Source organism: Sorghum bicolor, chromosome 4 (genome assembly GCF_000003195.3).
Source record: "Sorghum bicolor cultivar BTx623 chromosome 4, Sorghum_bicolor_NCBIv3, whole genome shotgun sequence".
Taxonomy (NCBI): domain Eukaryota; kingdom Viridiplantae; phylum Streptophyta; class Magnoliopsida; order Poales; family Poaceae; genus Sorghum; species Sorghum bicolor.
In genome coordinates, this window is record NC_012873.2 from 62216458 (window position 1) to 62231489 (window position 15032).

The following is a 15032-nucleotide window of genomic DNA, read 5'->3' on the forward strand; positions in this document are numbered from 1 at the left end:
TTTTTGTTTTTATTTGATAAATATTGTCTAATCATGTATTAACTAGACTTAAAAGATTTATTTCGCGATTTACAGGTTGTTTTCGTTTATATTTAGTGCCGCAAAATTCAATGTGACAGGAATCTTGAGAAGTTTTTTGTTTTGGGTGAACTAAACAAGGCCTTAGAGCAAGTTTAATAATATAACTCAATTGTTGGTTGTAAGGTTCCTTAAAGCCTTCTTACAGCTCATCCATACAATAGTTAGCTATTCACTATTAATACATGGTCCATATATTTCTCTCACAAAGTTTTTTGGTTCCTGTGTCTAAGCTGGCTGTAAGCTTACGGTCTGCTTCTCCTCTTTCTTCTTTCTTCTCTTCTCCACCTCAGCATTTAGATAACTTACAGCCACCTATATCTTAGCTACGGGGTAGTAACAGCTGTAGGCAAGCAGTTTTGCAGCCAAACGGTAGGAATTCTTCTTCTGGGAGAGCAAATGATGGATGATGGCCTTGACCCAGACCCAGCAGTGGCTGATAATGATAGCAGCAGCCGAGCAGGCGAGGACGCAGCACGTGCGCAGCGCAGGCAGGCGCTGCCCCCGCCCGGGCCTGCACGGTGGTTCCGCTGCCCGCAAACGATGCCAGATGCCGTCTCGGGCGGACGGAGGCTTTGCTGTCCTGATGCGGTTTCGCCGAGTTGTAGAGTGAAGTGTGGCCGCTGGCCCTGGCCGTGAGCCCTCCGTAATTGCACCGAACATCCTTCATGAATCTATGGCCTTGTTTAGATACACCTAAAAACCCAAAATTTTACAAGATTTCCCGTCACATCGAATCTTGTGGCACATGCATGAAGTACTAAATATAGATAAAAAGAATAACTAATTGCACAGTTTACCTGTAAATCACGAGACGAATTTTTTAAGTGTAGATATTCTATAATTAGATAATGTTTGTTAAATAAAAACAAAAATACTACCGTTCTAAAATTCAAAAACTTTTTCATAACAAGGCCATGTACCCCGGTGTGGTACTGCTGCTTTGCTCAGGACGTCTCCATTTACTGCCAGTTCATCAATGTGTCCGTGTGCGTCGCCAACAAAAAAGGACTGAGGGCGACCAAACTGTACAGTAGCCACTAGCCAGCGATCTGGTAAAGCACAGAGATTTTTTACTGGACCACATGTGCTGCTGTATAGTATCGAATTGGATTTTTTTTTTTGACAATTAGTATCGAATTGGATGATGCGTGAATTGGTGATGTTAGCAACTACTAGTCCTATGCTCCCACATTCAATGTGCACGTAAGACAGCAGCAACCCGGCACTATTGATGTGTGTCCTATTCTATTCTACCCTTGATCTGGTGTTATCTAACTGTAGCTTATGATTGCTAGGCTTTGCAGTAATGTCCTAATATGGCCGCGTAAAAGAGGGATTCACAGCTGGCCGGTCTTGTTTAGTTCCAAAATATTTTGCAAAATTGATAGTGTAGCTATTTCGTTTGTATTTGACAAATATTGTCCAATCATGGACTAACTAGACTCAAAAGATTCGTCTCGTCAATTTCGACCAAACTGTGCAATTAGTTTTTATTTTTGTCTATATTTAATACTTCATTATATTTAATACTTCATGCATGTGTCTAAAGATTCGATGTGATGGGGAATCTGAAAAATTTTGTAAAATTTTTTGGAACTAAACAAGGCCAGGGGCCCGGGCATGTGAATCGTACCCATCATCCATCCTAGCCTCTCCTAGGTGAAACAACGTATCACTGACACTGATTCGACTCGGCATTATGGGTGATTTGGTCTAAGGGTCTGTTTAGATTGGGGATGAAAATTTTTTGAGTGTCACATCGGATGTGTCGGAAGGATGTCGGGAGGGGTTTTTAGAAACTAATTAAAAAACAAATTACATAGCTCGTCAGGAAACTGCAAGACAAATTTATTAAGCATAATTAATCTGTCATTAGCATATGTGGGTTACTGTAGCACTTAAGGTTAATCATGGAGTAACTAGGCTTAAAAGATTCGTCTCGCGATTCTTAACTAAACTATGTAATTAGTTTATTTTTTTATCTACATTTAATGGTCTATGCATGTGTCCAAAGATTCGATGGGATGGATGAAAAAAATTTTGGTGGGGAACTAAACAGGGCCTAAATTAACGGCGGTGGTTGATGCTACCTGTAGCTAGGCAGGTCCCTCGGCGGGCCGGGGCTCATGTCTACTGATGATTAGTACTGAAAATACGGAGCACTGGTGTCGTCGCTTCATACTACCACGTCAGGGATTGTGGGGTTGGTAAGATCTGGCGATCTTGCCATGTCGTCCCAGGCTCTTCAGGCAAAGTAACCTGATAAAAGTGAAGCAGCACAAGCCGGAACGCATCATCAGTGGGGCTGCTTTGTTTTGACGTTACTGAAATTTAGGCACCAAAATCTGCCAGCTTCCATCATCAGTTGCTACCGTCCAGGCGAACGTGCATTTGTGCGTCTCTACAGTCCAGAGTTTCTGGGCATATACGTAGGCACACTGTTGTAGACTTGCAGTGCATGCATTTTTCCTTTCGGTTGCTACCGTCCAGACGAAGTCGCCAAGCGCGACGAAAATGTGCATGCAGGCAAGTCTGTTTCACAGTACTCATTACAAGTGACAGAGCTGTCCCCGGGCAGCACAACAATTCGTGCGAGGGCGAGGCGAGCATGCATTTGGCAATTGGCACAGGAGGATCAAAAGGGAGCCATCGATTGCTGCTGCTCCTCTCTGACCTCGCTGCCTCCTCTTTAGGGCACCCAGGCAACATAAAGCTCTTGAAAGCGAGGCACAAGCCCTCTTCCTGTTCTTACCGTCTGCTCTCAAGGAGAAAATAATAAAATTGGTGGGAATATTGGAGGTATTGTATTGAGCCTTATGAGTATGGGACTAACATCTCACATGTAGACTTGTTCGCTTGAGCTTATTTGTCGAGTGATTCAACAATGTTTTTTTTCTTAAAATAAATCAATGAACAATACGTTCACTCATTGCTTATCAAACAAACGAACATGATGATAATGTAGTACTGTTCCTATTTACTTCAAAAAAGGATCCCTCCAAAGCCAAAGAGAAAACAGGCGTCTGAATCTTGCGTGTTTGTCCCCCGTTCTTTGGTCATTGTTCAGCCTTATGAAGCACCAACCCCAAGCCAAGCGTTAATTACATTGTACACTGTAGGAGTAGTAGTGCAGGCTGATGGCTTGTTTTTTTTTTTTTGAATGATAGGCTGATGGCTTGTGATCTGCTAGTCTTTCTTTAGCAAAGCCAGGTTGTTAGCACAGACTGATCTTGGGGTTATCCAAGTCGTTCGTGTCTCCGCGGTGGTCCTTTTTTGCTGCCCATGCCCTACCCATCTTAGGTTCGCATTGATTCGCAGGGCCCCCTTCCAGCTCATGCGTCCTTCTCCTTCGGTGTCAAAAGATGAGCACGCACGAGACGAGCGAGAGCCATCCACCGATTCAAAAACTGTAGGCGCACGCTTTCACAGTGAAGAGCAGCGTGCTTGTGCCCTGTCCAAGTGCCCATGCATTGCCCACCCAGTGTGACATGTCCTTGCCGACGACGCATGCGTCCGTTGGTCCGTGGTGGGGGCGACTCTGTCTCTGTCTCACCCCCAAGCCCAAGGCCCCGAGTGAAAAAAGAAACCCGCTCCATCGAGTAGGAACCGAATCTTTCAACGTACTCTCTCACTGTAGGGGGAGGAGACATGCGGTGAAAAGGTTGGTTAAAGATTAAAGAGAGACATTGAGATTGACCGGTTGAGGCCTGAGGGTGTTCGCGTGCCGGACATGGCGTCAACACAACAAACGGCCATGGCGCGTAGGGGTCGCCATGGTTAGTATAGAGCTGCTAAAGCCGGTGCTTATGCTTTGCGTGCGTGACCACCGCCCATGGCTTCTTTGTATTGGCTCATTAGCTGAGAGTCTGGGCCCCCGCAAACAACCTGCAGTTGCAGGCGGAAGGCCCCCTCACCTCACTCGAGCATCCATCCGTTCTAAAAAGAAAGTTGCATAAGGTTAGATTTAACTATGTTTAGTAGAAATAGTAGCAATATTTATATCTTTAAATAAATTAATTATAAAAAGACATTCAACGATTAGACCAGTAATACTTATTATGCACCATAAAATATTAATAGTCTTTTATGGCCTTGTTTAGTTCACAAAAAATTTTGCAAAATTTTTCAGATTCTCCGTCACATCGAATTTTTAGATACATGCATGAAGTATTAAATATAGACGAAAATAAAAACTAATTATACAGTTTGGTTGGAATTGCGGAGACGAATCTTTTGAGCCTAGTTAGTCTATGATTAGACAATATTTGTCACATACAAACAAAAGAGTTACTGTAGCAATTTTGCAAAAAATTTCCAAAGTAAACAAGGCCTATATACATTTGAGCAAAGTTGGTTTGAAATTTAGAGAAGTGAGAATGACATTTCTAGTAGATGAAGAAAGTATGTGTTTCCATAGACATTTGCTAACCGGAATATTATAAAGATTCTCTCCAGGCATTATAGACCATTTTTTCCTTTTTCGACAAAACCTTTTTATTCCACTAGAAGTACTCGTATAATAATCATTTTGAGTCTAGAAAATTGTTCCACCCCAAATGTGTATAGGTGGAAAATGTTGTAGGTGAAGAGATGTTCACGGAAAAAAAAACACATGTGCAAGTCACCATACACCTAAGCGTAACTCCAACAAAAACCCTCAAATCAGGGTATCTACTTTGATTTGAGGGCTTTTTGAGGAACTAATTTTTTTGCCTATACTCTAGTAGTCCTCAAATCTTTTTAATAGAGACTAACAATCCAGGCCCACTTGTCATTCTCGATGCTCTACCCAGTTGAGTGAGGAGCGCCTCACTTGTTCGAGTGCACGGGGAGAGAGATCAGTCGAGGACTAGATCTCGCCGACATCACAGAGAGGGAGATTCATTGGGGTAGCGAGCGCATAAGGAGGAGATCTACCAAGGTGTAGTTGTGCGGTGCATTGTCGTGTCTGCCAGAGGGAGGGGAAGGGTAGCTAGAGGGACCGCATGGGCCTTGCATTGTCGTGTCTGTTGGAGGGAGACGGAGGAAGTAGGGGCCACCGTGCCAAGTTCCGCATGCAGGCGAAAAGGGAAATGGCCAAAATGGCCTTTTGTCCGAAGCTAAGCCCAAGTAATAGGTTTCTTAGAGAGGATTTGGGTGCCCAACCCAAATTTGAGGACATTAGTAGGGATGACGCTAGAGTTGTGTTTTTAGTTTGGACATCTATATTTGGGGTCTAGAGACTTATAGGACCTGGTGGAGTTGCTGTTGGAGTTTTCTTTATGGGGAGTTACCGTTGGAGTTATTCTTACACCAAAGGCGACATATAGCATACCCATTCACTAAGTGGTGATAGTGTGTGTGTGTGTGTGTGTGTGTGTGTGTGTGTGTGTGTGTGTGTGTGTGTGTGTGTGTGTGTGTGGGTGCATGGAGGCCCAGCTGCCAATTCGTTCGCGCATCTGATAGTATAGAGACCTAGCATGGCCCAAACATGAAACCATAACCTGGAATGGGACAATCAAGAACCTCTTTCATTGCCAATCTTCGCTGCGAAGCTGTCAGACCCGAGTAAAAATCTTCAAAAAGCCCATCAAAGAACCTCTTTCATTGCCAAGCTTGTTTACATCACTATTTGTATGAAACTTTAAAAAACGCTACTTTATAAACCAACCATCGAAATTAATTTTTTATTGCACTATTGTGCTTCTTACAATAAATCTTTTAGGAAAAGGCCACAACTTAGATATATTTAGAGAACGTTCCATTGAAGAATATGTTTCTCATAAAGATAGAATTCTAGCACAATATCATGGTTTAGAATTGTATTCAGCGAAGCACAGTATCTATAATTGAATCGAACTTAGGATAGGAGCCTATAATTGATTGAACTTAGGATATAATTGTATAATTCAGGACGAAATGCTTTTTCTCTCAAAACAAAGATCCAACTCAGAAGCTTATCAGATCCTGATCAAGTAAGTTCTTGCATCATGAATAAGCTTCCGAGTTGGATCTTTGTTTTGAGAGAAAAAGCATTTCGTCCGGGTTCAGCTCACATAGCTGTTTTGGGACGGCAGCATACAGGCCTGTCCTGTAAAAGGGCCTAGGCTTTCGAGAGAATCCAAAGTTCGGAGTGCCTGCAATAATGTGCTGCCCAGGCAAGCCTTGTCCCGCGCCACCATGTTTGGAGCAGAGGAAGACGAGCGTTCACTACGTTAGCATAGGAGAAGAGGCGCACCAGCAGCCGGCTTTGCTATGTAGCTCGCTCAGGCCCTGTTTGGTTCCACCAACTAAATTTTAGCTAGCTAAAATTATTTTAGCTACTCTTAGGTGACTAATGAAACTAAACTATTTTAGCCCCTTTTAGTCAATATGTTTAGAACTTTAGCTACTAAAGTGACTAAAGTTTAGCTTAACAACTTAGCAATTGGTGGAACCAAACAGGGCAGTCGAGAAAGCTAGGCCCGGCTTTGCATACTTCGGCGCCATAGACGGCCACGACCGCCGCTCCGGCCTGCAATCGTCAGGCTGTGATTCTTACCCGTGGGCCGTGGCGCGGAGACGCTGGCGTGCACAACGGCACCCTGCGGACGTCAATAATAAAAAACTAAAAATACAGGCCTTGTTTAGCACCTCAAAACTTTTCACCCATCGCATCGAACCTTTAAACACACATACATGAAGTATTAAATATAAATAAAAATATAATATAATTACACAACTTGTCTGTAAATCGCGAGACAAATCTTTTGAATCTAATTAATTTATAATTGGACACTAATTGCCAAATAAAACAAAATGCTATAGTAACCAAATTCAAAAAAAATTCAAAACTAAACAAGACCACAAATTAAATTCCTTCTGTACAGGAGAATTTCACAATAGCAATAACCCGTTATACAGAAGAACAATCAGCGTCAGAATTCAGAAGTGCGACCGCAGATGCCTCCAGAGTCCAAGCAACTTGTTCTTCTATATCCTCGCTCAGTTTTTACAAGATTTCATAAGTTGTCTGAAGTTCCAGATACACATTGATACCAATTTTATTAGCCGAAACCATTTGTCAACACACATACCATCACATCCAACATGCACCATTCCTGAGCCTGAATTGTGGAGACACATTTCTTGCGTTCACATTCTTCAGTACAGCCACAGCAGCATCAGCACAATCTGAACTCCACAACATCAAATTTAAATGCTGATACATTTCCATACAACTACACACTTCATATACCGATTTTGAAAAGGCTACATTCAGAGTGCCCTGGTGGATATAGGATGACATCAGTAAGTCATCGTCCACCACATACACCCACGAGCAGCTCCATAAGACCATAACCCCATGCTGCTGTATATTTTTACAGGCCCACGAACCTGCAAATAGGCTTGATTTTTACAGGTTACGCGAGAATTCGCAAAAATTAAGCCTAGTTATGGGTTCACGGACAAACCTACTTGCATCCCAAACTCCCACCATGGAAGGGCACTGACCAGTGAACCCTTAGGGCTACTTTGGAAGTTAGTGGAACTTATCCCAGGGAGCAAAACCTCTGACGCGGATTTTTTTTTACATTCATTTCCCTGTGCCCACTTTCCTCCGAGGGTCTTTGTTCCCTGCTGTTGTTTGGGCAGTCTCATTCAAGGCAGAGTCAGCGAGGGACAGATGCGTGACGCAACGGAGAGGGGATGCGCTCCCGGCCACATGACTCGTGGCTTCCTGCCCCGTGAAAAACGACGGGATATGGGCTGCAATCCCGCGTCCAGTGGGCTTCCAAAGGGTGTGGTGGATTAGCTCCGGGAAGCTTGCCTCGAGGTTTTCTTTCTCTGGGAATTTACAGGGAACCCGGAGGGATTCTGTGCTCCCAAACGAGGCCTTAGGTTGTGGTGGCTACTGCAAGCCCTAGGAACAGGAACCGGCAAGGGCAACTCAAGAAAGGCCAAGGAGGAAGGCAGAAGCACTAGTGAATTTACAGAAGGCATAAATACCCACTTGGATGTTGAGCCAGTTTCAGGCTTTCAGCAGATGGGGCGGGCACACATGGTGCAGATGGGGCAGCACATGTGGTTGGCACACTAAAACAGTGTGGCAGATATGATGCTGATATGTTCTTACAGAACTACACATTAATCACAGTAGCACTTGCTTAAATAAAAAGTAAAAAGACACATTTAAGCACTAATAAAACATATTCAGGGTCTAAAAGCTAGTATGTGACACATGTAGAGCTCTGCAATTATGGTTTCAGCAGATTTTGTAAAAGCAAGTGTCCACACGGCAGCCTATTAATAAGTGTCATAGGGTAAGATATGACATGGTAGCAGAATGCTGCATAAGTTTCGGGAATTATCTGCTAACTGCTATGTGAGTATGATGTTTCTCATGTCTCACACCCCGAAGTTTGGGGTTTTGTTCCTCTGCATGTGTTTCTTCATTAATCTTCTTGATTAACAGAAGTGTGGAGCAATGAAGAAAGCCAGATGGTTATGCACCTTTTGCTCGAGAAGGTCCAGCTCCGACCTTCCACCTGTCAAACTCAGTCACACTCATCATAAACGAGCTTGCATTCCGATGTCCCCCACCACCATATTCCTACAAGCAAGCAATATCAAGCATCAACACCATCTATATAGCGTTTTCTTGTTAGTTGAGGTAAAATACAGCCTTATAAACCTCATCATCAGGGAAAAGATGTACCTGAGAGATACAAGTTGTGTCTTCTTGTTCTAAACTTCTTAGACTTATTTTCAGCATCTGTTCATTATTCAACTCAGGGACTTTGTATACAACAGCCCCAATACCCCTGAAACAAAAGGGCACAACTCACATCATTGAAACTATGATGTAGCAAAGTCCAAGTAACGTGCTAGTGAATATTGAATAAGAAGCAATACAAGAAAAGACTTGAGTCTGTATACATATATCAATAGGAGGGGGAAAAAAACTTGCCTTAGATTCAAATCACGGCTCTTGCTAGCTAGTTGATTTCCAAGTTCACTTCTCAAATTTGAAATAGCATCAGCATCAACAGCCTAATGGGCCATGAAAAGGCAAAATTATAAAGTAAACAAGTAGTACCTGTGACTGTGAATACAAAGGTAGTAAAAAAAAAACAGTCTTATATGGGACCACTAAGACACCATATAAAACCAATTGGTACTGTACCTGCTAATAGTGTGAAACTAGTAAGGGCATGAATAAAACAAAAAGGTCACTAAAAGTTGAACTTCGATAATAAACAGTATGAAATATAATGTGTGACATAATTACCAGACAATTCCCAAACTGGCCATATCCCAGGGAAATTTCATAGGATTTCTCCAGACAATCATCTATTAATCTTTGCTTCTCTAATAATGTTGCTTGTCCATGGGAAACGACACACTCAGGATCCAACTCCAGCAACTGTCACAGCCAGGTAAGTTAACATTAGGAGACACTCTGTGTCCAATATCCAAACTAACCGGTCTACTGTTTTTTTAGGAGCACCAGGCATAACACAGTTATCCTGTATTGGATGATAACATTTTCCTGATTTTTTTAATCACTTTGTGGTGAAAATTTAAACATTTTTTTCATTGACTGGAGAACTTTGAGTAGATCAGATGCATATTATTCAACTAAAACCAAAATCATGAAACCTCATGATTATATACATTAAATGGAAATACCGGTTATTTAAAAAACTGTTTCATATACATGAAGCTTGAGATGTTAATATAATAACTCCAACGAATGAATAATTTGTCTATGAAACAAAACACGTGGACTTCCTTTTTGCAAGTAGTCACTGCTGCACCAAAGGACTAACATCAGGCAGGTGTTACCTGATCAAACAATTTACTGTTTGCATTGACATTGAATTCAATGTCCAAATCTTTAAGTCCACTGCTAAAGGCCTTGCTATTTGGAATTTTCCATCTCCATAAGTCCCCATCTTCAATAAACTTGAAAAGCTTGTGCACTGTTTCGACCTTGTTGTCAGGTACATATTTGACCTCGGCTACATCTTTACCACTTTTATTACCCCGTAAGGTGCTAACTTCTGTCAAGAGCTTGTTTCTAAAGAAGTCAAATGCAATTGTCGCACCACTACGCTGCATGTCTAGCACCTTGGTCACATTTTGCCCAAGTGTGGCATTCCCACACAAACTTTCAAAAGCAGTCTTATGATGGTCCAGGATCGTTACTCTGAAAAAGGATAAATATTTAAGTGTCAATAGTGTTCAATTGGACAGGGGTTTGAAAAATAAAAAATATCAACAAAAAGGATTGAATACATATTGAAAGCTTCACACTGTTCCAAATGACTGCATAGTGTTCAAAGAGTTCAACAGAAATCTCTTAGATTTTGATTATGAATTTCATGCAACAGAATATGGCAAGGTAATCACTGTTGAGCTCCAAATGACATCTTGCATGCATACTCTCATATGTATTAAAGTTTTTTTTTCTCAAACACGCAGGAGAGCTGTGTATCATTATATTAATAGAAGAAAAAAGAGTCGTACATACACCTGACAACCCCCCCCCCCCCACACACACACACCACCACCACCCCACACACACACTCACTGTTGATGTGCATTATCTGTGAAGTAGAACAAGGATTTGAAACCAAAAGTATGGGAGGACATCTCAATTTGGAATGGTCTATCAAACCTACTGGTTATTCTGATGGCAACATCGATTTATCGGTGATGGAGCAAAAGCAGGCTTAGTGTCCCCAAAAAGGACAGAAGGAATTTGGATGGGGCAATGATCTAGTTTTGGTGGAATCTGGGGAAAGAAAGGAATCGAAGAACATTCCAGTCGGTCTCCAACTGGTTCAATGAGCTTACATCATTCAGGAGGATATTAGGCAATTTCATTTGGCAAAAAGCTGGGACCCCAAGGCTCATGGATCATTATTCCAATAGCTCCAAGCAGTTTCCTCCAAGTGTCACCCTCTTTGGTTTTGAGCTTTTTAGTTGTACTTTTTACTGCTCTTTTAGTAGTTGCAGGTGAGGTGTTGTTAGTCCCCAAAAGCTGCATGCATTTTTCTTTGGTTGTTGTATGTTTGCAGTCGGTAGGTCAGCACAAAACTGTGTTCTATTCCTGAGCTACATTGGCAGCCCCAGCTCACATTTGTAGTACAAAGGCTAACTTGAACAGGACCTTTTTATCTTAACTGGATTTACATATGTGATTTTATCTAGATTATGATTTTACCTCCCTCTGGTGAGATAGAAATCAAGAATGGAGGTGACTTCACTACATGTTAATATAAAGCAATTCCTGTGTTCAGGGTACGAAAACTGGGTGCAGATGCTTACAGACCTTTCGACTTTAGTGGATATATCTTCAACAAAACCGGGAGGTCCCACAAAGTCAAGAAGGTAGACCTCTTTTATTTCTTCCAACGGAAGTGAATCACTCCTACAAAACAGACAAAAAAAAATGACATAGCAGAAGGAGTATAGCAGAACAAAAGCATCAGCATAACTGCACAAGAGTTTGTTTTACGAAGACGAAAATCCCACAAAGGTACCAAAAGAGGTGCTGTGTGTTTTCTGGTTTAATGAAATACAAAAGAGTTAGTCCCTTCTAGCTCTGATTATGCTAAACCTAGTACAGATTGAATCCTTCCCACAACAAAAAATACAACTAGAAGAGTCCGAAGCAGAACTTTCTATAATGACTACAATCACTTGAGGCTCACACTTTCATCAGGTATTTACTGTTCTATGTGCAAGTGTTTAACACAGCACCGTTGACTTAGATCACCACATCTTTGGAATCAGAGAATTGAAAGTCTGAAGCCACAATCAATAGTTGCAGTATGGTAAAAGCTTAATCTACAGCACTGCAAAAGTAAACAGTAAACACCTGAAACGCAGGTGCTTCCTGCGGTATTGCAGATCTCAGCAGACCCCGTTGCGTGCATTGGAGTTCGCGGTGGATACTGGATAGCAACTTCGGAGCGAAAGAGGGGATCGTGGTACCTGATGGGGTCGTAGACGGTATTGGGGAAGAAGCGGACCGGGTGGGCGGCGGCGGAAAAATAGAGGTGAGCAGCGAGCGCGGCGAACGCGCCGTCCGGGCACGGGTAGTGGTAGAGCACCGCCGAGACCTTCCGCGCGGCGCCGGCGCAGGCCATGCGATCGATGTTCCGGCGGGGCACGGGCACGGGCACGCCGCACAGGTCAAGGAGTGGATTCGAGAACCGAGCGGTGGCAGGTTTGGTTCGATGGTTGCACGGAGGCACGGAGCGGGGAGGACACGGTTGAACTCTGCCGCTAGTGTTTGCGTGGCGCGTGGGCGTGGGCGTGGGCGTGGCAGGCAAACGCGGCGGCGCGAGTTTCTGCAAATTGCTTCAGCTGGCCTTGTTCAGTTCCAAAATATTTTGCAAAATTGACACTGTAACTTTTTCGTTTGTATTTGATAAATATTGTCCAATCATAGACTAACTAGGCTTAAAAGATTCGTCTCGTCAATTTCGACCAAACTGTGCAATTAGTTTTTATTTTTGTCTATATTTAGTACTTCATGCATGTGTTTAAAGATTCGATGTGACGGAGAATCTGAAAATTTTGCAAAATTTTTTGGGAACTAAACAAGGCCTAAAGAACAAAGAGAGCTGTGGAATCCGAAAGAACACAGATACACAGAAAAAGTTATGTATCCAGAAAGATATAAAATGTCTTATAATTCATAATAAACATAGTTATTTTTAGAGTTTTCTTGTTTATCAAGAATATTTTTTTTAGTTATTTCTCACAATAAATCAACATCAACATAAGCCCTTTTTTCAACCAGCCTAACGTTTGCCCAAACATATAGATCTTATGACACCAAATAAGTACACCATATAAAATATACCTCTTACATTTCTAATGATAGTCATTTGATATTCAAGTATTATTTTTATATAGTTAGTTAAATTTTAAATATTTTAGCATGATGTGTGCTGAAAATGTATTATTTTTAGCATGTTCACTGCAGCTTCAGCCGTGGATGTGGCCGCAGTTTTTGAACTGCTAGCTACACTAGCTTGAACAGCTGCCGCCGCAGCCGTAGCCAGGCCCTTTCTTGGACCAATAGCGAGCCGAGCCATCCCCTAACCATTGCCACGTCATCGATCCATTCCGATCCCATTTGACGAGTCCTCCGCCATCAGATCGCATCCAACGCCTGTCCACACACCCACCGACTCCGCCCGCCCACCTCAGCGATCCGCAGCAACAGCGCCAAAACCCATCCCACCCTCCAACCCCGATCTGACGTTTCGAACGCACCTGATCCCCCAAAAATCCCCTACTCCCCTCCCCCAGCTCCCGCCCAAACCCCGACGCAAAATTTCCCCGTCTCCCCGCGCGCCGCCCCTCCCAATTCCCAAATCCTCTCCCCTATAAAATCCCACCCCAAATCCCCCGCTCCACCGCACCAAACTCACCGCGGCGAATTCGAATCCACACCACCACTAGAGTCTTCCTTCCTCTTCGGCGGCGATGTCTGGGCGCGGAAAGGGCGGCAAGGGGCTGGGCAAGGGCGGCGCGAAGCGCCACCGCAAGGTCCTCCGCGACAACATCCAGGGGATCACGAAGCCGGCGATCCGAAGGCTGGCGAGGAGGGGCGGCGTGAAGCGCATCTCCGGGCTCATCTACGAGGAGACCCGCGGCGTGCTAAAGATCTTCCTCGAGAACGTCATCCGCGACGCCGTCACCTACACCGAGCATGCCCGCCGCAAGACCGTCACCGCCATGGACGTCGTTTACGCGCTCAAGCGCCAGGGCCGCACCCTCTACGGATTCGGCGGCTGATCGTGCGCCTCTTCTCCGTTGCCGTCTGCAGCTGCTGCTCGTTCCATCTTACTCCGTCCTTTGGGTTCCTTGTGCCGTGCTTTCCTTGATGTAGAGAGTTCTCAGATTCTTAGGTCTCTGCTGTGTGTCTCGTTATTACGTGGAATCATGTGTCCCTAATAGTGCTGAAAGTTCAACACCCAGTTGTATCTTCCTTTGCAGCAATGAAATGTTAACTCTGAATGGCTATTATTCCTCTTGTGGTTTTGGAATTGGTATAATCTTTGGTTTTACTGCAGATTATCTGGTGGTATTCGTGTCTGAAATGTGGATGTTTAATCAAGGTATTATCATCCTTTGCAGCAGATTATCTGGTTTTGGATGAGTTTGAGTTTCATTTTTGTTTGTATTTGAGACACTTGCATTTTGCACGGCGATTTGGTTTAGTTACTGTTTCCTATATCTTTTTCAGTGCAGTCTGCTGTCAATTCTGGTCCTAGCAATTCCCATATTATGCTTTGCTATTTTGGGCGCTGTTCATTTTTGGGCTCTTAAACGGTTGGTGAGATTCGATTTTTGAAAATCTGAAGCAGTTTGTGCATTGTATAGAGACTTTGAATATGGAACCGTGCCTGAATCTTTACATGCGAACTTGTGCATGATAATTCCTTTGTAAACTGAACGTGCAGTTAACCCGCTGGATACCTTTTTTATTCGGTTTCTTGAAAATCTGCTGGAATCTTTGCTGTTTGTATGATACAGAGTATTAATCTTTGAATTCGACTTCAGCATGTATCTGAAAAGTAGTTCTTTACTCGTAGATCTGCTGTTAACTCACGGTTCTGGGATGTTTATGCCTGAGTTGATATATAATAGCAGGAATCATTTAAACGGGCGTTCAGTTCTCAACTCTAGATTCAGCCCAGCCCAATTCGTTGTGAATGAGCACGGGCCATCCTAAACGCGTCGCGGGCCACGCAGTCGTCCTGGCTGTGCAGGCTAGCAAAAGGAACAGCTGTCGTATGTCAAGCATTACAAACCATCAGTTTCCGATTCCTCTGCCGACAAACAATGGCGAGGGCCTCTGGAGTGCAGGTTCTGGAACACACGAATGAATAATAATAATAATAATAATACTTGCATGCAACTTACAATCCTAGAAGAATTTAAAGCACATAGAAGTTTATATT

The 15032-nt window shown here is 43.2% G+C and overlaps 2 protein-coding genes across 3 annotated transcripts; one reads left to right on the plus strand and one right to left on the minus strand.

The window, feature by feature from the left end:
• Nucleotides 6796-12385, minus strand: LOC110434303. 2 transcript variants are annotated; one of them, XM_021458139.1, is made up of 9 exons: nt 12046-12385; nt 11381-11479; nt 9889-10252; nt 9332-9466; nt 9011-9093; nt 8759-8864; nt 8554-8653; nt 7137-7233; nt 6796-7032 (listed from the first exon to the last, which is right to left on the minus strand). In XM_021458139.1, the coding sequence occupies exons 1-8, from the start codon at nt 12198-12200 to the stop codon at nt 7139-7141; spliced, it is 1137 nt and encodes a 378-aa protein (XP_021313814.1). In that variant the 5' UTR covers nt 12201-12385; the 3' UTR covers nt 6796-7032; nt 7137-7138. The 2 variants fall into 2 exon arrangements, with proteins under 2 accessions (XP_021313814.1, XP_021313813.1); XM_021458138.1 differs by having other exon boundaries at nt 7013-7233.
• LOC8073205 (histone H4) lies at nt 13417-14114 on the plus strand. Its single transcript, XM_002452698.2, has one exon. The coding sequence runs from the start codon at nt 13552-13554 to the stop codon at nt 13861-13863; it is 312 nt and encodes a 103-aa protein (XP_002452743.1). The 5' UTR covers nt 13417-13551; the 3' UTR covers nt 13864-14114.

Bases quoted from the DNA above. Each gene is read 5' to 3' on its own strand.
- LOC110434303 (XM_021458139.1), bottom strand. From the start codon at position 12,200: ATGGCCTGCGCCGGCGCCGCGCGGAAGGTCTCGGCGGTGCTCTACCAC. The intron at 8,654-8,758 runs GTACATCTTTTC...GCTTGCTTGTAG, and splicing joins ACACAACTTGTATCTCTCAG to GAATATGGTGGTGGGGGACA. The intron at 7,234-8,553 runs GTGCATAACCAT...TGTGGAGTTCAG, and splicing joins TGGACCTTCTCGAGCAAAAG to ATTGTGCTGATGCTGCTGTG.
- LOC8073205 (XM_002452698.2), top strand. From the start codon at position 13,552: ATGTCTGGGCGCGGAAAGGGCGGCAAGGGGCTGGGCAAGGGCGGCGCG.